At 48.1% G+C, this 25,245-nt stretch overlaps 1 protein-coding gene across 4 annotated transcripts in view; it reads left to right on the forward strand.

Moving 5' to 3' along the window:
• The window catches only part of ATP7B (ATPase copper transporting beta), a 249,017-nt gene that overhangs the window by 96,505 nt on the left and 127,267 nt on the right, over positions 1–25,245 (forward strand). Inside the window, exon 2 of one of the 4 annotated variants that reach the window (XM_063951952.1) lies at positions 13,860–14,045. The exons of the other annotated variants lie outside the window; for them this stretch is intronic. Within the exon in view, the coding sequence (XP_063808022.1) occupies positions 13,947–14,045 (99 nt within the window). The 5' untranslated portion in view covers positions 13,860–13,946. The remainder of the gene's footprint in view (positions 1–13,859; positions 14,046–25,245) is intronic. 4 annotated transcript variants of the gene reach the window in all.

The following is a 25,245-nucleotide window of genomic DNA, read 5'->3' on the forward strand; positions in this document are numbered from 1 at the left end:
CAGTGTAGATGAGGATGAGACAAATGCACAGTCTACTAAAGCCATCCGATGCATGATTACTGCAATAAAAAATGTATTGCACATTTCTGATATTAACCCGGTTACTACCAAGAAGGGTATTATGTTTGGGGAGAAAAAGCAGCCAGTGACTTTTCCCCCATCCGATGAATTCAATGAATTGTGTGAAGAAGCGTGGAGTTCCCCCGATAAGAAACTAGTGATTTCTAAGAGGTTACTGATGGCGTGCCCTTTCCCGCCAACGGATAGGTTACGTTGGGAAACATCCCCTAGGGTGGACAAAGCGCTCACACGCTTATCAAAAAAGGTGGCACTGCCGTCTCAGGATACGGCCGCCTTATAGGAGCCTGCGGATAGAAAGCAGGAAGCTATCCTGAAGTCTGTGTATACACACTCAGGTACTATACTGAGACCTGCTATTTCTTCAGCATGGATGTGTAGTGCTGCAGCCGCATGGTCTGATACCCTGTCAGACAACATTGATTCCCTCGACAGGGATACTATTTTGCCAACCATAGAACATATAAAAGACGTCGTCTTATATATGCGGGATGCACAGAGGGACATTTGCCTGCTGGCATCTAGAATTAATGCAATGTCCATTTCTGCCAGGAGAGTATTATGGACTCGGCAGTGGACAGGTGATGCTGATTCTAAAAGACACATGGAGGTTTTGCCTTATAAGGGTGAGGAATTGTTTGGGGACGGTCTCTCGGACCTCGTATCCACGGCAACAGCCGGGAAGTCAACTTTTTTACCTCAGGTTCCCTCACAGCCTAAGAAAGCACCGTATTATCATGTACAGTCCTTTCGGCCTCAGAAAGGCAAGCGGATCAGAGGCGCATCCTTTCTGCCCATAGGCAGGGGTAGAGGAAAGAAGCTGCACCAGGCAGCCAGTTCCCAGGAACAAAAATCCTCCCCCGCTTCCTCTAAGTCCACCGCATGACGCTGGGGCTCCACAGGCGGAGCCGGGTGCGGTGGGGGCGCGTCTCCGAAACTTCAGCAACCAGTGGGTTCGCTCACAAGTGGATATCTGGGCTGTTCAAATTGTATCTCAGGGATACAAGCTGGAGTTCGAGGCGACTCCCCCTCGCCGTTACCTCAAATCAGCCTTGCCAGCTGCTCCCAGGGAAAGGAAGGTAGTACTGGCGGCAATTCACAAGCTGTACCTCCAGCAGGTGATAATCAAGGTTCCCCTCCTTCAACAGGGACGGGGTTACTATTCCACAATGTTTGTGGTACCGAAACCAGACGGTTCGGTGAGACCCATTCTAAATTTAAAATCCTTGAACACTTATATAAGGAAGTTCAAGTTCAAAATGGAATCGCTCAGGGCGGTTATTGCAAGCCTGGAAGAGGGGGATTTTATGGTGTCGCTGGACATCAAGGATGCTTACTTGCATGTCCCCGTTTTACCCACCTCACCAGCAGTACCTCAGGTTTGTGGTACAGGATTGTCATTACCAATTCCAGACGTTGCCATTTGGTCTGTCCACGGCACCGAGAGTATTTGCCAAGGTAATGGCCGAAATGATGATACTCCTTCGGAAGAAGGGAGTTATAATTATCCCGTACTTGGACGATCTCCTAATAAAGGCGAGGTCCAGAGAGCAGTTGTTAGTCAGCGTAGCACTTTTGTCACAACTGAGGGCCTGAGCTGACGGGAGGCAGCCTCAGTTGTAGGGGCTGAGATGTAACGGAACCTGGGAGGTTGTATCAGACCCCTAGACATGTAAGTAACATGTAGAATAACTGCCCGAAGGCGTGACCACGACAACCAGGATAAAAGTCAATGATGTTTATTATGACAAACTCCGTAACACAGCAGCAGTAAAAGGAAACATAAAAGTCAACAGAGGATAAATACAATTCCTGGGTACTACAGGGTGGCAAGGGCCACAGGCACTGGTAGTGTGAGACAGTTCTTATAATCTTCTAGTTGGAAAGTCCTTACCAGGCCTGACTGTAGCAATGGAGAGAACCCAGGATCGTACCAGCTGATGTTCCAGGAAAGGCTGGGCTGCTGAAGGTAAAACGGCTGCTGTGGATACTGGCTGGAACCAGACTGTTGTTGGTACGGAGTGGATACTGGCTGGAACCAGTTAAATAATAAACGAACTTGAGAGCGATGAAATAATAATGAAGTTTGGAGTTTGAGAGCGGTGAAATAATAATACCGGTGGAGAGTGGTAAACTGCAGAAAAGGACACCGGCCCTTTAAGAGAAGCTGTACACTGCTGGAAGCTAGGCTGGAAGCAGGTGATTGTTTGAGAGCGGTGAAATAATAATACCGGTGGAGAGTGGTAAACTGCAGAAAGGACACCGGCCCTTTAAGAGAAGCTGTACACTGCTGGAAGCTGGGCTGGAAGCAGGTGATTGTTGTAGCTGGAAACAGGTGAGTCCAGAATGGATCGGAGAGTCAGGCTACACCGCAGATGGAATGCTGGTGCAGGTCTCTATAGCAGAAGTCTGGAGACAGGAGCTGGAACCTGGAAGACAACCACAGGAGAGAGACAAACTGGAACTAGGTTAGACAACCAAAGCACTGACGCCTTCCTTGCTCAGGCACAGCTTACTTATACCTGCAGCAAGGAAGGGGTTGGCTAGGCAATTATGCAAATCAACAATACAGACAGCAGATTGGTGGAAATGATCAGATGACAAAATCCAAGATGGCTGCGCCCATGCAGACACTTGGAGGGAAGTTTGGTTTGTAATCCATGTGAGAATTGAAGCAGCAATGGTGGCGCCGGCCACAGGAGACAGGAGACGCCAGACTGATGAATGCACATCCAAACCACGCGGGCACAGCGGAGGCCGCGGCTGACGTAATCGCCACTCTGACACTCTGCATGCAGGAACTCAGGGACAGCGGTGGAGGCCGCGGGGAACGCCATTCCAGATGTTACATGGCGCCGCGGTGACCGCGTCTCAGAGTGACAGGAGAGGAGGCAGGAATGTGGACATCAGTGTAACGGATGGGATCCGGTCCTGGAACGCTGAGCCAGCCTCAGGAGGCATCTGAAGGGTAAGTAATGGCGTCCAGATACCCGGATCGTGACAGCACCCCCCCCTTTAGGAGTGGCCCCAGGACACTTCTTAGGCTTTAAAGGAAACTTTGCGTGGAAATTTCGGACCAAGGCAGGAGCATGGACGTCTGAGGCATTGGTCCAAGAGCGTTCTTCAGGACCATAGCCCTTCCAGTCAATGAGGTATTGTAACTGACCGTAACGGAAACGTGAGTCCAAAATCTTGGCCACCTCGTACTCGACTCCCTGTTGAGTCTGAACTTTGGGAGCTGGAGGAAGTGCGGAATGAAACCGATTCAGGATCAGCGGTTTCAACAAAGAAACATGAAATGTCCTGGGTATTTTCAAGAAGGATGGTAACTGTAACCTGTAGGCAACAGGATTGATGACTTGTTCAATCTTGAAGGGACCGATGTAGCGAGGTGCAAATTTCATGCTGGGAACTCTCAACCTCAAATTCTTCGTGGACAGCCACACACGATCACCCACCTTGAGAGCAGGAACCGCTCTACGCTTCCTATCTGCAAACTTCTTATACCTGAATGAGGCTTTAAGCAGGGCTGCGCGGACGTTCCTCCAGTTATTTGAAAACTGACGCAAGGTGACATCCACTGCTGGAACAGAAGTTGCGGGAAGCGGTTGGAATTCTGGGACTTTAGGGTGGAATCCATAATTAATGAAGAATGGTGTAGAAGAAGATGAGGAATGGTATTGATTGTTGTGGCTGAACTCGGCCCAAGGAAGGAGTTGAACCCAGTCATCTTGAGAGGAAGACACATATATACGGAGGAAGGCCTCCAAGTCCTGATTCACCCTCTCGGTTTGACCATTGGTCTGAGGATGGTAAGCCGTGGAAAACTTTAACTTGACTTGGAGGGCTTGACACAAACTTCGCCAAAATTTGGCTACAAATTGTACTCCACGATCCGAGATGATCTCTTCAGGAAGACCGTGAAGTCGGAAGATCTCTTGTATAAACACTTGAGCCAACTTGGAAGCTGACGGAAGACCGGTGAGAGGGATGAAATGTGCCATCTTGGTGAACCGGTCAACTACCACCCAGATGGTATTAAACTTGTTGCAGATAGGTAGATCGGAAACAAAGTCCATCGACAAATGGGTCCAAGGTCGACGGGGAACAGATAATGGAACCAGTTGCCCCGCAGGCGACTGGCGGGAGACTTTGTGTTGGGCACACTTTGGGCAGGAGGCAATAAATTCCATAACGTCCTTCTTCAGAGTTGGCCACCAGTAGGACCTAGAAATAAATTCAAGGGTTTTCTGAATGCCTGTATGTCCAGAAAAACGGGAAGCATGGGCCCAATGCATGAGCTTCTTCCTTAGAACTGGCTTAACAAAACTTTTCCCTGGTGGAGGCGTAGAGTCCATCCCTACCGTGGAGAATGCCAACGGATTAATAATAGGATGCTTGTCTGCAGACTCGGACTCATTTTCTTGCTTCCATGAGCGGGAAAGGGCATCGGCCTTACGATTCTGAGAACCCGGACAGAACTGGAGTTTAAAGTCAAACCTAGAGAAGAAAAGTGCCCATCTGGCCTGACGAGGATTCAGACATTGTGCGCCTTTGAGATATAAAAGATTTTTGTGGTCGGTAAGTATGGTGATTAAGTGGGAAGCTCCCTCCAACAGGTATCTCCACTCCTCCAGAGCGAGCTTGATGGCTAGCAACTCCTGATCGCCAATGGCATAGTTGCGCTCAGCTGGGGAGAACTTCCGGGAGAAGAAACTGCAAGGATGTAGATGTCCATCTTTGGCCCTCTGGGATAACACTGCTCCTACTCCAACGGAGGAGGCATCTACCTCTAAGATAAAAGGAGAGTCGGTGTCGGGCTGTTTCAGAACTGGTGCAGAGATGAACCGTTGCTTCAGAAGGTGAAAGGCCTGTGTAGCTTCCTCGGACCACTTGGACGGATTAGCACCTTTCTTGGTTAATGCAGTGATAGGCGCCACAATGGTGGAAAAGTCTCGTATAAATTTTCTATAATAATTGGCGAACCCTAAGAACCTCTGGACCCCTTTGAGGCTTAAGGGTATAGGCCAATTCTGGATTGCTTGGAGTTTCTCAGGATCCATCTCTAGTCCGGAACCGGACACAATGTAACCTAGAAACGGAATGGTTTTAACTTCAAACACACACTTCTCCAATTTACAATAGAGGTGATTGACACGGAGACGGGAAAGAACCTCTTTTACCCAGAAACGATGATCTTCGAGATTATTAGCAAAGATGAGGATGTCGTCTAGATAAACCACGACATGGCGGTACAAGATGTCCCTGAAAATCTCATTCACGAAGTGCTGGAAGACTGCTGGAGCGTTGCTCAATCCGAAGGGCATGACGAGGTACTCATAATGTCCGTCACGGGTGTTAAAGGCGGTCTTCCACTCGTCACCCTCACGGATTCGGATGAGATTGTAGGCACCCCTCAAGTCCAGCTTTGTGAAAATAGTTGCACCACTAACTCTATCAAAGAGCTCGGTAATCAGGGGTAAAGGGTATCGGTTCTTGACGGTAATGTCGTTCAGACCTCTGTAGTCGATGCACGGACGCAGACCACCGTCTTTCTTCTTAACGAAGAAGAAGCCTGCGCCGGCTGGAGAAGAAGATGGTCGGATGAAACCCTTCGCCAGGTTCTCTTTGATGTACTCTTCCATGGAGTGTGTCTCAGGCAGAGACAACGGATAAGTTCGGCCTCGCGGTGGAACCTTCCCTGGAATGAGGTCGATTGGGCAGTCCCATTCTCTATGAGGAGGAAGGATATCAGCAGAGGCTTTACTGAACACGTCCGTGAAGTCTTGATATGGAGGAGGCGGAACATCAGATGACCTGGGGAAGGAAGAACAAACAGGAAGAACTTTGGCTAAACAAGTCTCAGCACAGGAGGGCCCCCATGCCAGTATTTGCGTAGTCGTCCAGTCAATCGATGGGTTGTGGAGACGGAGCCATGGAAGGCCTAAAACCACTGGATGTGTGGCTCTTGGAATCACTAAAAAAGAAATATACTCAGAATGAAGAATTCCCACTCTCAGACGAACTGGAAGAGTCCTTAAGGAAATGACTGCGTCAAAAATCTTGCTGCCATCCACGGCAGTCAAAGAGATGGACGAGGACAGTCTCTCGGTGGGTAGGGACCACCGTTTAACATAAGCTTCGGTTATGAAATTCCCAGCTGCTCCGGAATCAAGGAGGGCAATGACGTTCCTGTAACGTTGAGCAATTTGGAGCGACACTGGGAGGTTACAGTCATGAGGAGATGGAGAGGAGATCATTACTCCTAGCCGGCCCTCTCCTTGGCGAGCTAGGATCTGGAGTTTCCCGGACGTTTGGGACAGGCATTGATAGTGTGCGACGGAGCTGCACAGTAGAGACAGAGAGACTCAGAGAGACGTCTTCGGCGCTCAGCGGGAGATAGACGGGAACGACTAATTTGCATAGGCTCATCCTTGGATGGAGATGGTTGACGAGGAGGAGGAGCAGAAGATTTAGGAGTAGATGATCTTCCTCGCTCGGTTGCTCTCTCTCTGAAACGTAGATCAACCTTCGTGCAAAGAGAAATTAGCTCATCCAACTTAGAGGGCAAGTCTCTGGTAGCTAACTCATCCTTGATGCGTTCTGATAAGCCATGCCAGAATGCAGCATACAGGGCCTCGTCGTTCCATGCCAGTTCGGATGCCAGGATTTTAAACTGTATAAGATACTGTCCCACAGTACGTGTTCCCTGGCGTAAACGGAGAATCTCAGATGAAGCAGATGTTATCCGGCCTGGCTCGTCGAAGATGCGCCTGAATGTAGCTACAAAGTCAGTATAGGAGGATAGCAGGGGATCAGACTTCTCCCATAAAGGTGATGCCCAGTCAAGGGCTGAGCCACTGAGAAGGGAGATGATATAGGCAATTTTGGTACGGTCACTGAAGAAATTGCCAGGTAGAAGCTCAAAGTGGATTTCACATTGATTGAGAAATCCCCTGCAGAACCTTGGAGATCCATCAAATTTTGCTGGCGTTGGAAGATGAAGATGTGGACTGGAAATGGGTAAGGTGGGTGGGGTTACAGCTGGTGTCACTGTAGTGGACGCACCGGACGTGCCAGGTCCACGGAGGGTCGTTTGAATCCCATCCAGCCGTGTAGAGAGATCCTGGAGACAGCGGATGATGTGGCCCTGTGCAGCCTCCTGATGTTCAAGTCGGGCTGCCAGTTCTTGCATCGGCCTGGCCGCTTGATCCTGGTCTCCGGCTGGATTCATTAGGTCAGTGCTTACTGTCACAACTGAGGGCCTGAGCTGACGGGAGGCAGCCTCAGTTGTAGGGGCTGAGATGTAACGGAACCTGGGAGGTTGTATCAGACCCCTAGACATGTAAGTAACATGTAGAATAACTGCCCGAAGGCGTGACCACGACAACCAGGATAAAAGTCAATGATGTTTATTATGACAAACTCCGTAACACAGCAGCAGTAAAAGGAAACATAAAAGTCAACAGAGGATAAATACAATTCCTGGGTACTACAGGGTGGCAAGGGCCACAGGCACTGGTAGTGTGAGACAGTTCTTATAATCTTCTAGTTGGAAAGTCCTTACCAGGCCTGACTGTAGCAATGGAGAGAACCCAGGATCGTACCAGCTGATGTTCCAGGAAAGGCTGGGCTGCTGAAGGTAAAACGGCTGCTGTGGATACTGGCTGGAACCAGACTGTTGTTGGTACGGAGTGGATACTGGCTGGAACCAGTTAAATAATAAACGAACTTGAGAGCGATGAAATAATAATGAAGTTTGGAGTTTGAGAGCGGTGAAATAATAATACCGGTGGAGAGTGGTAAACTGCAGAAAAGGACACCGGCCCTTTAAGAGAAGCTGTACACTGCTGGAAGCTAGGCTGGAAGCAGGTGATTGTTTGAGAGCGGTGAAATAATTATACCGGTGGAGAGTGGTAAACTGCAGAAAGGACACCGGCCCTTTAAGAGAAGCTGTACACTGCTGGAAGCTGGGCTGGAAGCAGGTGATTGTTGTAGCTGGAAACAGGTGAGTCCAGAATGGATCGGAGAGTCAGGCTACACCGCAGATGGAATGCTGGTGCGGGTCTCTATAGCAGAAGTCTGGAGACAGGAGCTGGAACCTGGAAGACAACCACAGGAGAGAGACAAACTGGAACTAGGTTAGACAACCAAAGCACTGACGCCTTTCTTGCTCAGGCACAGCTTACTTATACCTGCAGCAAGGAAGGGGTTGGCTAGGCAATTATGCAAATCAACAATACAGACAGCAGATTGGTGGAAATGATCAGATGACAAAATCCAAGATGGCTGCGCCCATGCAGACACTTGGAGGGAAGTTTGGTTTGTAATCCATGTGAGAATTGAAGCAGCAATGGCGGCGCCGGCCACAGGAGACAGGAGACGCCAGACTGATGAATGCACATCCAAACCACGCGGGCACAGCGGAGGCCGCGGCTGACGTAATCGCCACTCTGACACTCTGCATGCAGGAACTCAGGGACAGCGGTGGAGGCCGCGGGGAACGCCATTCCAGATGTTACATGGCGCCGCGGTGACCGCGTCTCAGAGTGACAGGAGAGGAGGCAGGAATGTGGACATCAGTGTAACGGATGGGATCCGGTCCTGGAACGCTGAGCCAGCCTCAGGAGGCATCTGAAGGGTAAGTAATGGCGTCCAGATACCCGGATCGTGACAACTTTCTCGGGAAGTGTTGCTACAGCACGGCTGGATTCTGAATATCCCAAAGTCGCAGCTGATTCCTGCGACGCGTCTGCTCTTCCTGGGCATGATTCTGGACACAGAACAGAAGAAGGTGTTTCTCCCGGTGGAGAAGGCCCAGGAATTGTCATCTCTGGTCAGGGACCTCCTGAAACCAAAACAGGTGTCGGTGCATCACTGCACGCGAGTCCTGGGAAAGATGGTGGCTTCTTACGAAGCAATTCCCTTCGGCAGGTTCCATGCAAGGATCTTTCAGTGGGATCTGTTAGACAAATGGTCCGGATCGCATCTTCAGATGCATCGGTTGATCACCCTGTCCCCAAGGGCCAGGGTGTCTCTGCTGTGGTGGCTGCAGAGTGCTCATCTTCTCGAGGGCCGCAGATTCGGCATACAGGACTGGGTCCTGGTGACCACGGACGCAAGCCTCCGAGGATGGAGGGCAGTCACTCAGGGAAGGAACTGCCAGGGACTGTGGTCAAGTCAGGTGACTTCACTACACATAAATATACTGGAACTAAGGGCCATTTACAACGCCCTGAGTCAAGCAGAGCCCCTGCTTCAGAACCAACCAGTGCTGATTCAATCAGACAACATCACGGCGGTCGCCCATGTAAACCGACAGGGCGGCACAAGAAGCAGGATGGCGATGGCAGAAGCCACAAGGATTCTCCGATAGGCGGAAAATCACGTGCTAGCACTGTCAGCAGTGTTCATTCCGGGAGTGGACAACTGGGAAGCAGACTTCCTCAGCAGGCACGACCTACACCCGGGAGAGTGGGGACTTCATCCAGAAGTCTTCACGCAGATTGTAAACCGTTATGAACGGCCACAGGTGGACATGATGGCGTCCCGCCTCATCAAAAAACTAAAAAAATATTGCGCCAGGTCAAGGGACCCTTAGGCGATAGCTGTGGACGCACTAGTGACACCGTGGGTGTACCAGTCGGTTTATGTGTTCCCTCCTCTTCCTCTCATACCCAAGGTACTGAGGATAGTAAGAAAGAGAGGAGTAAGAACTATACTCATCGTTCCGGATTGGCCAAGAAGAACTTGGTACCCAGAACTACAAGAAATTATCTCAAAGGAACCATGGCCTCTGCCTCTCAGACAGGACCTGTTACAGCAGGGGCCCTGTCTGTTCCAAGACTTACCGCGGCTGCGTTTGACGGCATGGCGGTTGAACGCCGGATCCTAACGGAAAAGGGCATTCCAGATGAAGTGATTCCTACGCTGATAAAGGCTAGGAAAGACGTGACAGCACAACATTATCACCGTATATGGCGAAAATATGTTGCTTGGTGTGAGGCCAGGAAGGCCCCTACAGAGGAATTCCAGCTGGGTCGATTCCTGCACTTCCTACAGTCAGGAGTGACTATGGGCCTAAAATTAGGATCCATAAAGGTCCAGATTTCGGCCCTATCTATTTTCTTTCAAAAAGAACTGGCTTCACTGCCTGAAGTTCAGACGTTTGTTAAGGGAGTGCTGCATATTCAGCCCCCTTTTGTGCCTCCAGTGGCACCTTGGGATCTTAACGTTGTGTTGGGTTTCCTGAAATCCCACTGGTTTGAGCCACTTAAGACCGTGGAGCTAAAATATCTCACGTGGAAAGTGGTCATGCTATTGGCCTTAGCTTCGGCTAGGCGTGTGTCAGAATTGGCGGCTTTGTCTTGTAAAAGCCCTTATCTGATCTTCCATATGGACAGGGCAGAATTGAGGACCCGTCCCCAATTTCTCCCTAAGGTGGTATCAGCGTTTCATTTGAACCAACCTATTGTGGTGCCTGCGGCTATTTTGGACTTGGAGGACTCCAAGTTACTAGATGTAGTCAGGGCTTTGAAAATCTATGTAGCCAGGACGGCTGGAGTCAGGAAGACTGACTCGCTGTTTATCCTGCATGCACCCAACAAGCTGGGTGCTCCTGCTTCAAAGCAAACTATTGCGCGCTGGATCTGTAGCACGATTCAGCAAGCTCATTCTGCGGCAGGATTGCCGCATCCAAAATCAGTGAAAGCCCATTCCACAAGGAAGGTGGGCTCTTCTTGGGCGGCTGCCCGAGGGGTCTCGGCTTTACAGCTTTGCCGAGCTGCTACTTGGTCGGGTTCAAACACATTTGCTAAGTTCTACAAGTTTGATATCCTGGCTGAGGAGGACCTTGCCTTTGCTCATTCGGTGCTGCAGAGTCATCCGCACTCTCCCGCCCGTTTGGGAGCTTTGGTATAATCCCCATGGTCCTTACGGAGTCCCCAGCATCCACTAGGACGTCAGAGAAAATAAGAATTTACTCACCGGTAATTCTATTTCTCGTAGTCCGTAGTGGATGCTGGGCGCCCGTCCCAAGTGCGGACTCTCTGCAATACATGTATATAGTTATTGCTTAACTAAAGGGTTATTGTTATGAGCCATCTGTTACTGAGGCTCAGTTGTTGTTCATACTGTTAACTGGGTATGGTTATCACGAGTTGTACGGTGTGATTGGTGTGGCTGGTATGAGTCTTATCCTGGATTCCAAATCCTTTCCTTGTTGTGTCAGCTCTTCCGGGCACAGTTTCCTTAACTGAGGTCTGGAGGAGGGGCATATAGGGAGGAGCCAGTGCACACCAGATAGTACCTAATCTTTCTTTTAGAGTGCCCAGTCTCCTGCAGAGCCCGTCTATTCCCCATGGTCCTTACGGAGTTCCCAGCATCCACTACGGACTACGAGAAATAGAATTACCGGTGAGTAAATTCTTATTTTATTTATACAGTAACAATAGTGTTACAGCATATTTCTAATTACATAGTTCTCCTATTATCATGCACAGAACTAACTTCACTGGGTAGAGTACTGTACAAATGCAAATGCTGCTCCTAAATAGAAACATACGCTGTTCCTGTTTATAAACATACCGCTGTTCCTGTATATAAGCACACTGCTGTTCCTGTATATAAGCACACTGCTGTTCCTGTATATAAACACACCACTGTTCCTGTATATAAACACAACGTTGTTCCTGTATATAAACGCACCACTGTTCCTGTATATAAACACAACGTTGTTCCTGTACATAAACACACCACTGTTCATGTATATAAATACACTGCTGTTCCTGTATATAAGCACACTGCTGTTCCTGTATATAAGCACACCGCTGTTCCTGTATATAAGCACACCACTGTTCCTGTATATAAACACAACGTTGTTCCTGTATATAAACGCACCACTGTTCCTGTATATAAGCACACTACTATTCCTGTATGTAAGCACAACGTTGTTCCTGTATATAAACACACCGCTGTTCCTGTATGTAAACACACCGCTGTTCCTGCATATAAGCACACCGTTGTTCTTGTATATAAACACACCGCTGTTCCTGTATATAAACACAACATTATTCCTGTATATAAACACACTGCTGTTCCTGTATATAAATACACCGCTGTTCCTGTATATAAACACGCCACTATTCCTGTATATAAGCACACCGATGTTCCTGTATTCAGTATGAACATACCGCTGTTCCTTAATAGAAACACACCGCTGTTCCTGTATGTAAGGACAGCGCTCTTCCTGCATATAAGGACACCGCTGTTCCTGCATATAAACACACCGCTGTTCCTGTATATAAGCACACCGCTGTTCCTGTATATAAGCACACCACTGTTCCTGTATATAAGCTCACCACTGTTCTTGTATAGAAACACATGGCTGTTCCTGTATCTAAGGACATCGCTGTTCCTGTATATAAACACACCGCTGTTCCTGTATGTAAACATACCGCTATTCCTGTATATTCTGTAAACACACAACCACTCCCATGATGCTCAGCATCTATGTGTGCACTGTGCATGATGACATCACACACAGGTGGGTCCTTATAGCATGCATACCCTGCATGTATATAGGGGCTAATTCAGGTTGGAACGCAAATCGCGATACAACCGTAATTTTTACAATGGCCCCGCGGGCGCATGCACAGCGCCCGTCCTGCGCATGCGCCCGCAGTTTCTGCGGGGGGGCCGCAGAAAAAGCAATCGCCTCTTCCTGTCAATCAGGCAGGGGTGGGGGCAGCAATGCTCTGTTTCCCAGGAGGAGACGAAGCGTTGCGGGGGCGGTGCGAATGGGGCCGTGTCGTGGGCGTGATGGGTAAGATGGCGCCCCCAGCATGCGATCCAAAGGATAGCAAATTCTGCTGATTAGCAGAATTTGCTATCCTTACTGAATTAGCCCCATAACCTGGACTCTCTGTTCACCAGCACCACCTGCAGTGTGCAGTTCATGCACTGGGCCCACATTATCTGGGAATGTGCTGCCCTCCTCAGTTGCAATCATGCCCTCTATTAGAGAGAATCATTGCTTGGGGACAAAATGAGTCTATTGCTTATACTAATATTTTTTTGGTGGGAGAGGTTATGTCTTGGGGACTGAGATTGGTTTATACTGTCAGTGTATGTGCATATGCATACCAAGCTGCGGCATGAAACAGCTTTGCTAATCTGGATACTGAGAGAAGAGCACACAAGAAGGTAGAATTAAATCTATTTAGAATGAATTGCAGGAGGCATACACAAACCAATAAATTACAACGAAAGATAAAATATAAAAATAATCTCTGTTAAATGGCTCTATGATCGTCTTCTCTATTATCATCGTCATCATCACTATTTGCCCTGTAGTAAGTAATGGCAGTCAGTAGCACACTGCCCTATGCTGAGTGATGAGAAGTGATTTTGCACACGGGAGAAGAAGTTGCCAGTCACTGCACACAGTTGTGTGATCTGCATATGAGAGCCCGCCCCCTTGTGCTCAGCAGCCCGGCTGTGTGCAGAGACTGATATTTCGCAGTCTAGTTTGGCAGAACACCAAACATGCTAAGTCATGGGAAGTGATTTGAATATTACCAATGTATACATAACTGAGTGCACTCCTATCCAGCCTATAAAGGCTGCAGATCATGATCACTAATGCACTTCTCTCCTGCGGATAACACACCTCACAAGATATTTCTAGTTTACACAACTTTCTTGTTACGTTAGTAAGAATATTTTTCAAGATGTTCTTTTCATTGAATGTTTCTAAGTTGTTTTATTTATTTTTTTATGAGTTTAAACAGCAATGTATAGGGGAATAGGAGAGCAGGTTACAGTGCAGAGCAGCAACATAACTCATTATCCGCGGAGAGCAGAGCACAATGCATGTAGGTGCCAGCTCAGGGGACCTTCAGGAGGCTGATGAGGGGGACACGAGCATTGGAATAATGAGCGCAGACCCTGGAGTCCCAGTGGAGCAGGTTAGTGACTTTACAGTCCGTATTTTGCACTGTAGCGCACAAATAGCAAATAAGTGGCATATTATTAATATTATTACATTTTATTTATATGGCGTCACAAGTGTTTTGCAGCGCCGTACAAATAACAGTACAGTATAGATGTTTAGAGTCTGTACAGGTCTCCTCATTGTATGCTCAACTATAAGGATGACAATCCATCAGCATATAAATATAGACTACACACCAGCTACTCTGTGACATAATTAAAAATGACGTTTTATGGGAAGAAGAGTCACCGTAGCAACCTCTGCTGTTGGAATACCCTGACCATGGGTCTTCAACCTGCGGCCCTCCAGCTGCTGTGGAACTAAACATCCCAGCATGCCCTGCCACAGTTTTGCTATTAGGCATACTAAAAGGTTGAAGACCTATGCCCTACACCACTGTGCCACGTAAAGTTAAATGAGTATAAATTGTTGCGGTGACAGGGGGAGTGACATTTCTTCTTCACTGACCCCATCACCCGGCTCCATAGCACTGCATGCTAATATGGACGAGATTGTCCAAATTGGCTTGCACGCATAAGCGACGGGGCACCAACGATGAATGAGCGCGGGGCCGTGCATCCTTCATCGTTGGTGCCTACACATTGAACGATATGAACGAGTTCTCGTTCATTTATGAATGAGAACGTTCATATCGTTCAGTGAAATCTTTATAGTGTGTAGGACCCATTAGAGATAATTGAGAAGAAATCTGTGACAGTTTTTTTGCCTCTTTGCAATTTCTTTGTCAGATTAAGAGAAATTATCAGTTTAAGAAATATCAATTTTCTCTAATGAAAGTACCAAAAACTGTGGTTTTATTTTTTACCAATGTATTATATTTATGTATGTGCTGCAGATAAAGAAAAATACATGTAATAACAATGTAAAAAATTTCTATAACTATTATATATTAAATTATCCTATATAATAAAAGGCTAACGCTGCTCCTCAACTCGATGAGGGGAATGCAAGTGTTTTGCGCACCAGCGACCACTAGATTGCACCCGATGGAGTGCATTCAAGTTTTGCTTTGTTCATGCCTGCACAGCCGCCGTCAGCGCTGACAATACTGTTATGGTGTGACATCATTATGACGGGCTGGTAAGTTGTATTATATATTGTGCACACTAGTCGTTTCAAACGAAGTATCTTTACCAAGGGCCATCAATTATAATATGTAGGGGCTATATTTACTAAGCGGCAGGTTTCCAAAGATGATAATTATTGTCAAAACCGGCGACAGCTGCTGGCTTTATAAAACCATCCCTTAAGCTATGCTACACACTATGCGGGGTTTTTTTTTGGACGAACCAACAGTCGGCGCAATTTTTCTGTAAGTACAAGGGACCGATATCGGCAGCAAACATTAAGTTATTTTGTATTTTTTATTGATCTTTTTAACGATTTTTTGCTATACCACACTGAAATTGTATATGTCCACCGACAAGGAGGATGAGGTAATCAGGATTAACTGTAGGATATATGGGCAGAGTATGGAGACTGCACACACCCTGCACGATATCGGGACCTTTTGTCATACAGTATATCATAGGGCAAGTCTTAACGATCGGATATTCGAAAGTGAGCGTTTCTGACCATTTTTTGATCATTCTGTCGGTGAAACGCTCACACCAATAAAACTGATTGATCACCGATTATTGGTATAGTGTGTACCTAGCTTTAGTCACTTGTACTATATATATACAAGTCTGCCAAACACTGTCAGTGTATCCCTGAATCACCTATACAATATTTCTCTGACGTCCTAAGTGGATGCTGGGACTCCGTAAGGACCATGGGGAATAGCGGCTCTGCAGGAGACTGGGCACAACTAAAGAAAGCTTTAAGACTACCTGGTGTGCACTGGCTCCTCCCACTATGACCCTCTTCCAGACCTCAGTTAGAATCTTGTGCCCGGCTGAGCTGGATGCACACTAGGGGCTCTCCTGAGCTCCTAGAAAGAAAGTATATTTTAGGTTTTTTATTTTACAGTGAGATCTGCTGGCAACAGACTCACTGCAGCGAAGGGACTAAGGGGAGAAGAAGCGAACCTACCTAACTGGTGGTAGTTTAAGCTTCTTAGGCTACTGGACACCATTAGCTCAAGAGGGATCGACCGCAGGACCCGACCTTGGTGTTCGTTCCCGGAGCCGCGCCGCCGGCCCCCTTACAGAGCCAGAAGCAAGAAGTGTTCCGGAAAATCGGCGGCAGAAGACTTCTGTCTTCAACAAGGTAGCGCACAGCACTGCAGCTGTGCGCCATTGCTCCTCATGCACACCTCACACTCCGGTCACTGATGGGTGCAGGGCGCTGGGGGGGGGCGCCCTGAGGGCAATATAATACACCTTGGCTGGCAAATCATCACAATATATAGTCCCAGGGCTATATATGTGATAAATTACCCCTGCCAGAATCCATGAAAAAGCGGGAGAAAAGTCAGCCGAAAAAGGGGCGGGGCTATCTCCCTCAGCACACTGGCGCCATTTTATCTTCACAGTGCAGCTGGAAGATAGCTCCCCAGGCTCTCCCCTGTAGTTTTCAGGCTCAAAGGGTTAAAAAGAGAGGGGGGGCACTAAATTTAGGCGAATATATGTGTATACAAGCAGCTATTGGGGGAAAAAAAAAAATCACTCAGTTATAGTGTTAATCCCTGCATTATATAGCGCTCTGGTGTGTGCTGGCATACTCTCTCTCTGTCTCCCCAAAGGACTTTGTGGGGTCCTGTCCTCAGTCAGAGCATTCCCTGTGTGTGTGCAGTGTGTCGGTACGGCTGTGTCGACATGTTGGATGAGGAAGGTTACGTGGAGGCGGAGCAGAGGCCGATAAATGGGATGTCGCCCCCCGTGGGGCCGACACCAGAGTGGATGGATAGGTGGAAGGTATTAACCGACAATGTCAACTCCTTACATAAAAGGCTGGATGACGTAACAGCTGTGGGACAGCCGGCTTCTCAGCCCGCGCCTGCCCAGGCGTCTCAAAGGCCATCAGGGGCTCAAAAAAAAAAACCGCCCGTTACCTCAGATGGCAGACACAGATGTCGACACGGAGTCTGACTCCAGTGTCGACAAGGTTGAGATATATACACAATCCACTAGGAACATCCGTTACATGATCTCGGCAATGATAAATGTGTTACACATTTCTGACATGAACCCAAGTACCACATAAAAGGGGTTTTATTTTTGGGGAGAAAAAGCAGCCAGTGTTTTGTTCCCCCATCAGATGAATGAATGAAGTCTGTAAAGAAGCGTGGGTTCCCCCGATAAGAAACTGGTAATTTCTAAAAAGTTACTGATGGCGTACCCTTTCCCGCCAGAGGATAGGTCACGTTGGGAGATATCCCCTAGGGTGGATAAGGCGCTCACACGTTTGTCAAAAAAGGTGGCACTGCCGTCTTAGGATACGGCCACCTTGAAGGAGCCTGCTGATAAAAAGCAGGAGGCTATCCTGAAGTCTGTATATACACACTCAGGTTCTATACTGAGACCTGCAATTGCCTCAGCATAAATAGTGCTGCTGCAGTGTGGTCTGATACCCTGTCAGATAATATTAATACCCTAGACAGGGATAATATTTTGCTAACATAGAGCATATTAAAGACGTCGTCTTATATATGAAGGATGCACAGAGGGATATTTGCCGGCTGGCATCCAGAATTAATGCAATGTCCATTCTGCCAGGAGGGTATTAGAGACCCGGCAGTGGACAGGTGATGCTGCCTTTAAAAGGCACATGGAGATTCTGCCTTATAAGGGTGAGGAATTGTTTGGGGATGGTCTCTGGGACCTTGTATCCACAGTAACAGCTGGGAAGAAAATTTTTTACCTCAGGTTTCCTCACAGCCTAAGAAAGCACCGTATTTTCAGGTACAGTCCTTTCGGCTTCAGAAAAGCAAGCGGGTCAAAGGCGCTTCCTTTCTGCACAGAGACAAGGGAAGAAGGAAAAAGCTGCACCAGACAGCCAGTTCCCAGGGTCAAAAATCTTCCCCCGCTTCCTCTGAGTCCACCGCATGACGCTGGGGCTCCACAGGTGGAGACAGGTGCGGTGGGGGCGCGTCTCGGGAACTTCAGGGACCGATGGGCTTGCCCACAGGTGGATCCCTAGGTTCTGCAAGTAGTATCACAGGGATACAGGCTGGAGTTCGAGGCGACTCCCCCTCGCCGTTACCTCACATCAGCCTTGCTGGCTGCCCTCGGAGAAAGGTAGTACTGGCGGCAATTCACAAGCTGTACTTCCAGCAGGTGAAATCAAGGTACCCCTCCTTCAACAAGGCCGGGGTTACTATTCCAAAATGTTGTGGTACCGAAACCAGTTCGGTGGGACCCATTCTAAAATTGAAATCCTTGAACACTTATATACGAAGGTTCAAGTTCAAAATGGAATCGCTCAGGGCGATTATTGCAAGCCTGGAGAATTTCAGGGTATCACTGGACATCAAGGATGCTTACCTGCATGTCCCTATTTACCCTCTTCACCAGGAGTACCTCAAAATTGTGGTACAGGATTGTCATTACCAATTCCAGACGTTGCCGTTGGTCTGTCCCCGGCACCGAGGGTATTTACCAAGGTAATGGCCGAAATAATTATCCCGTACTTGGACGATCTCCTTATAAAGGCGAGGTCCAGGGAGCAGTTGTTCGTCGGAGTAGCACTATCTCGGGAAGTGCTACAACAGCACGGCTGGATTCTGAATATTCCAAAGTCGCAGCTGGTTCCTACGATGCGTCTACTGTTCCTGGGTATGGTTCTGGACACAGAACAGGATAAAAAGGGTTTCTCCCGGAGGAGAAGTCCAAGGAGTTGTCGTCTCTAGACAGAGACCTCCTAATACAAATACAGGTGTCGGTGCATCAATGCACGCGAGCCCTGGGAAAAGATGGTAGCTTCTTATGAAGAAATTCCATTGGCCAGGTCCCATGCAAGGATCTTCCAGTGGGATCTGTGGGACAAGTGGTCCGGGTCGCATCTTCAGATGCATCGGCGGATAATCCTGTCTCCAAGGGCCAGGGTGTCGCTGTTGTGGTGGCTGCAGAGTGCTCATCTTCTAGGGGGCCGCAGATTCGGCATACAGGACTGGGTCCTGGTGACCATGGATGCCAGCCTTCGAGGCTGGGGGGCAGTCACACAGTGAAGAAACTTCCAAGGCCTATGGAAAAGTCAGGAGACTTCCCTACACATAAATGTTCTGGAACTAAGGGCCATTTACAATGCCCTAAGTCAGGCTAGACCCCTGCATCAACACCGGCCGGTGCTGATCCAGTCAGACAACATCACGGCGGTCGCTCATTTAAACCGACAGGGCGGCACAAGAAGCAGGATGGCGATGGCAGAAGCCACAAGGATTCTCCGATGGGCGGAAAATCATGTGTTAGCACTGTCAGCAGTGTTCATTCCCGGAGTGGACAACTGAGAAGCAGACTTTCTCAGCAGACACGACCTCCACCCGGGAGAGTGGGGACTTCATCCAGAAGTCTTCCAAATGATTATACACCGTTGGGAAAGGCCACAGGTGGACATGATGGCGTCCCGCCTCAACAAAAAGCTACAAAGATATAGCGCCAGGTCAAGGGACCCTCAGGCGATAGCTGTGGACGCTCTGGTAACACCGTGGGTGTACCAGTCGGTGTATGTGTTCCCTTCTCTACCTCTCTTACCCAGGGTAATGAGAATAATAAGAAGGAGATGAGTAAGAACTATACTCATTGTTCCGGATTGGCCAAGAAGAGCTTGGTACCCAGAACTCCAAGAAATGATCTCAGAGGACCCATGGCCTCTGCCGCTCAGACAGGACCTGCTGCAGCAGGGGGCCTGTCTGTTCCAAGACGTACCGCGGCTGCGTTTGACAGCATGGCGGTTGAACGCCGGATCCTGAAGGAAAGGGCATTCCGGAGGAAGTTATCCCTACGCTAATTAAAGCTAGGAAAGAAGTGAACGCAAACCATTATCACCGCATATGGCGGATATATGTTGCGTGCTGTGAGGCCAGGAAGGCCCCAAAGGAGGAATTTCAGCTAGGTCGATTTCTGCACTTCCTACAGTCAGAGGTGACTATGGGCCTAAAATTGGGTTCCATTAAGGTCCAGATTTCGGCTCTATCGATTTTCTTCCAAAATAGAACTGGCTTCACTGCCTGAAGTTCAGACTTTTGTTAAGGGAGTGCTGCATAGTCAGCCCCCGTTTGTGCCTCCAGTGGCACCGTGGGATCTCAACGTGGTGTTGGATTTCCTGAAGTCGCATTGGGTTGAGCCACTTAAATCCGTGGAGCTACAATACCTCACGTGGAAAGTGGTCATGCTGTGGGCCTTGGCGTCGGCCAGGCGTGTATCAGAATTGGCGGTTTTGTCATGCAAAAGCCCTTATCTGTATTTTATATGGATAAGGCGGAATTGAGGACTCGTTCCCAATTCCTTCCTAAGGTGGTATCAGTTTTTCATGTGAACCAACCTATTGTGGTGCCTGCGGCTACTTGGGACTTGGAGGATTCCAAGTTACTGGACGTAGTCAGGGCCCTGAAAAATACTATTGCTCGCTGGATCTGTAGCACGATTCAACTTGCACATTCTGCGGCTGGACTGCCGCACCCTAAATCTGTAAAAGCCCATTCCACGAGGAAAGTGGGCTCTTCTTGGGCGGCTGCCCGAGGGGTCTCGGCTTTACAAATTTGCCGAGCTGTTACTTGGCCGGGTTCAAACACTTTTGCAAGAGTCTACAAGTTTGATACCCTGGCTGAGGAGGACCTAGAGTTTGCTCATTCGGTGCTGCAGAGTCATCCGCACTCTCCCGCCCGTTTGGGAGCTTTGGTATAATCCCCATGGTCCTTACGGAGTCCCAGCATCCACTTAGGACGTCAGAGAAAATAAGATTTTACTCACCGGTAAATCTATTTCTCGTAGTCCGTAGTGGATGCTGGGCGCCCATCCCAAGTGCGGATTGTCTGCAATACTTGTATATAGTTATTGCCTAACTAAAGCGTTATTGTTGAGCGATCTGTTGAGAGGCTCAGTTATATTTCATACTGTTAACTGGGTATAGTATCACGATTTATACGGTGTGATTGGTGTGGCTGGTATGAGTCTTACCCGGGATTCAAAATCCTTCCTTATTGTGTCAGCTCTTCCGGGCACAGTATCCTAACTGAGGTCTGGAGGAGGGTCATAGTGGGAGGAGCCAGTGCACACCAGGTAGTCTTAAAGCTTTCTTTAGTTGTGCCCAGTCTCCTGCGGAGCCGCTATTCCCCATGGTCCTTACGGAGTCCCAGCATCCACTACGGACTACGAGAAATAGATTTACCGGTGAGTAAAATCTTATTTTTCTTTAATCTAAGAAATAACATTCTAATTAGACATAAAAAAGGAAAGAACCAAAAAGGAACTGAGATAATACATTTGTACAGGCAGTCTAGTACCATACACAAACATTAAGGGTGGGATGTAATGAAGTCTGAGTTCAGCTAAACCATGCCTTTTAAATGATTGCCCCTTTAAAAAAAATGTCCGAGTTCAGCCGGCATCCTGCACGGCCGCTAAACTCGGACTTCATTGCATCCCGGCCTAAATTACAATGCAGTAAAAAGTGCAATGCTGTCATGCGCTTCTCCCTATAATCAGACTACTGCAACCTCTATGGGGTGCAAGGAAAAATGTGATATTGATGATGACAAGATGCTGGAGAACTGATCGGAAAGCCAGAACTATGGAGCTATCATGAAATGCCCTCTATACAGTATTTGCCTTAGGTCAATAGCCAAGAGATTTTATGCAGTTTATGGAAATCTGATAATAGGCAAAGACGTCAGAGTAACTATGTACATAAATATTACATACAGGAGGTTATATGTATATAAATGAGCCTCACTTGTGTTTTCTAAATGAATAACCCACCTGAAAAGAAAAAAAGTGGTTCATCAGCTCATAATGTTTTACATTTGTTATTAGTTACAACCACGTTTGTTTCCTACTTTCCCTGTTAGTGTAGACTAGAGAATACTTTCCCTGTTAGTGTAGCGAATAAACATTCGTAAGCAGGGCCGTATCGAGGCACGTTCCTTAGGAGCGGCCGCGCTGGGCGTCAGACTCCTAAAGGTGGCTGTCAGCCCTCTGCCCTTTCAAATCAGGTGGCAGTTCATCAGCTAGTCAGAGCTCGCAGCCTGGCTGCGGCGGCTCCTGATTGGCTGCCAGACCGCAGCTTTGATTGGCTCTCCTCCCCTCCAAGTCCGACACAGTAGCAGCAGCTGAACCATGGCAGCGGGAGTAGCAGCAGAAGTCAGCGGCGATGAGCAGCACTACTGGGGTCATATGTGTATCTGGCACTGTGGGGGCATATGTGTATCTGGCACTGCACCACTGCCGGCATATGTGTATCTGGCACTGCACTACTGGGGGCATATATGAATCTGGCACTGCACTACTGGGGGCATATGTGTATCTGACACTGCACTACTGGGGGCATATATGTATCTGGCACTGCACTACTGGGGGCATATGTGTATCTGGCACTACTGGGGTCATTATGTGTATCTGGCACTATTGGGGGCATATATGTATCTGGCACTCTACTGGGGTCATTGTGTGTATCTGGCACTATGAGCCTAATTCAGATCTGATCGCAGCAGCAAATTTGTTAGCTAATGGGCAAAACCATGTACACTGCAGGTGGGGCTGATATAACATGTACAGAGAGAGATAGATTTGGGTGGGGTGTGTTCAAACTGAAATCTAAATTGCAGTGTAAACATAAAGCAGCCAGTATTTACCCTGCACAGAAACAATATAACCCACCCAAATCTAACTCTCTCTGCACATGTTATATCTGCCCCCCCCCCCCTTGCAGTGCACATGGTTTTGCCCATTAGCTAACAAATTTGCTGCTGCGATCAGATCTGAATTACCCCCTATACTGGAACGTTATGTGTATCTGGCACCAGGCCCGCCATCAGGGGGGTGCTGCGGGCACAGATGTCCCGGGCCCTGTCTTTCTAACAGAGAGGAGAAGGCCTGGGCTGCTCATGTCGCCGTCGCTGTGATGCTCCGTCCACTTTTCATGATTGAGTTCTGGTACTGTCACAGGAGGGGGAGAGGACGCTGCAAGCTTCTATTGTAAATGTCCCTCCAAAAATGGCAGCAGCCTCAGAGGAGACAGTTATTAAAGATACTGGAGGAGGCTCCTCTAGTATCTTTAATAACTGTCTCCTCTGAGGCGGCGGTAATTTTGTCAGGGACTTTTCAATAGAAGCTTGCAGCGTACTCTCCCCCTCCTGTAACAGTGCCAGATCTCGGTCATGAAAAGGGGGCGGAGCTACACGAAATGGAGGGGTGCGAAGCTACACTGGACTAGACTGCTACCACATCTGCTACAGCTCTGGCCATCCTGTGATAGGTAAGTTGAAGGAGAGTGAGTGCGAGAGAGAAAGTGTGTGTGTGTGTGTGTGTGTGTGTGTGTGTGTGTGTGTATATGTATGTGCATATATATTTTTGTTTTTTTAATATATATATATATATATATATATATATATATATATAATTATTTTTTTGTGTGTGGGGGGGCGCCTATTTTGTGAGTCCCGGGGCCCTAGAATTTCTGATGACAGCCCTGTCTGGCACTATACTGGAACGTTATGTGTATCTGGCACTATACTGGGGACATTATGTGTAAGGAGCGCTACTGTGGGCTTTATGTGTAAGGCTTCTAATTGTGCGTGTAGAGGGCACGTGCATTGAGGGGGGTGGGTATCACTTCAAAATTTCTTGCTCAGGGTACTAGTAGGCCTGTTCATAAGGAATATAGACAGTGTGGGTCAGTGCAGACCAAATGACTATATAGTACAGGGAACTTGCTGTAATGGTTGTTTTTTGTATGTATAAATGTAATATATATGACCATCAGTCAATTCACCAATTTAGTGAACAGTCATTAAACTTGATGTATACTGTAATATCTGTTAGGAAAGATAATGCCTTAAAGGATTATGGGCCTGATTCACAGTTGTATTCTATGCCAATGGTTTCGCAGTTGAGTGATTATCAGTAAACTGTGCATGCGTCACTGCCGCCTTGTGCGTGTGCAGCGATTGATTTACGATTCCGTGCACAATGGGGAGTCATTTGCAGCGCCTGTTAATGGAGGGTGACCGCAAAAATGACGGCATGTCGGAGCCATTGTCGGGGTATGTATGAGCCGCCGACTGCGATCCTCTATGCAGGAATCATGTCACCGGCAACTCAGTTGCGGCGGCCATTCTGAGTGACCGTAGATTTAAGGTGGGTACCCACTTATATAATCACCGGCCCGTTCTCCTATTATATCAGGAGAATGGTCCATCCATTGTATATGTATGTAAGCTGTTTAATGATTGGCTTGTAAAGCCCCTGCAACGGTTGGGACTGGAAGGTCGTGTCTCATTTGCTTAAGGAGTACGTCAGTACCAACTTGTGTGTGTCTGTGTTAACTCCTTCATCCCCCAGTATTAATTAACCACCAATCATCAAAAACATAACCTAAATCCAGCTCACCTAGGATTTCATGGTGACTATACTCCTTCCATACAAATTGTCTGCAGAGTTGTGCCCACCTCTTATCCCCTATACTTCATTTGCTACTCATCAGTGCGGACTTGCACCAGCCCTACACTGGATAATAATATGCCTGGAAACAGGCGCCTTTACTGTCCAGCTCTTCATAGACCACAGTTCCACGACACACCTGCACTGAGCTTTGCCTATATGTGCTGACACCTCATCACACCCAGTTACAGCTCTTCTGTCGCAGGTGGAGATGTTATTGGAGTGCGTATGAGTCTGCAGAGTTCTGGCGCAAGTGCAGAGTGATTATACACAAGATATGCTCCGCTCATAAGCGTTTATATAATGGGTGCAGCCAGGGGATCCCACACTTCATACCCTGCACCCATATATTATACTTTCCCCTCTGGAGTCCAGCGGCGGTGGCCCTGCAGTGCGGACACAAATCACTTGGAAAATGTCCGCTGCAGTTTTCGAGTGATTTGCGCATGCGCATTGGAGATGTCCCCGGGCGCCATGTTCCAAGACACCTGAGCATGAGCAGTAGACTCTGGCATACTTGCTGCTGGAGAGGAGGGGGCCCGAAACAGAGTCTGCACGCGGGTCCCCTCCTCTCTCTTAAAATGCCCCTGGCTCTGCTATCCTGCATATGCTTAA

This window comes from Pseudophryne corroboree, chromosome 2 (assembly GCF_028390025.1).
Source record: "Pseudophryne corroboree isolate aPseCor3 chromosome 2, aPseCor3.hap2, whole genome shotgun sequence".
NCBI classification, from domain to species: domain Eukaryota; kingdom Metazoa; phylum Chordata; class Amphibia; order Anura; family Myobatrachidae; genus Pseudophryne; species Pseudophryne corroboree.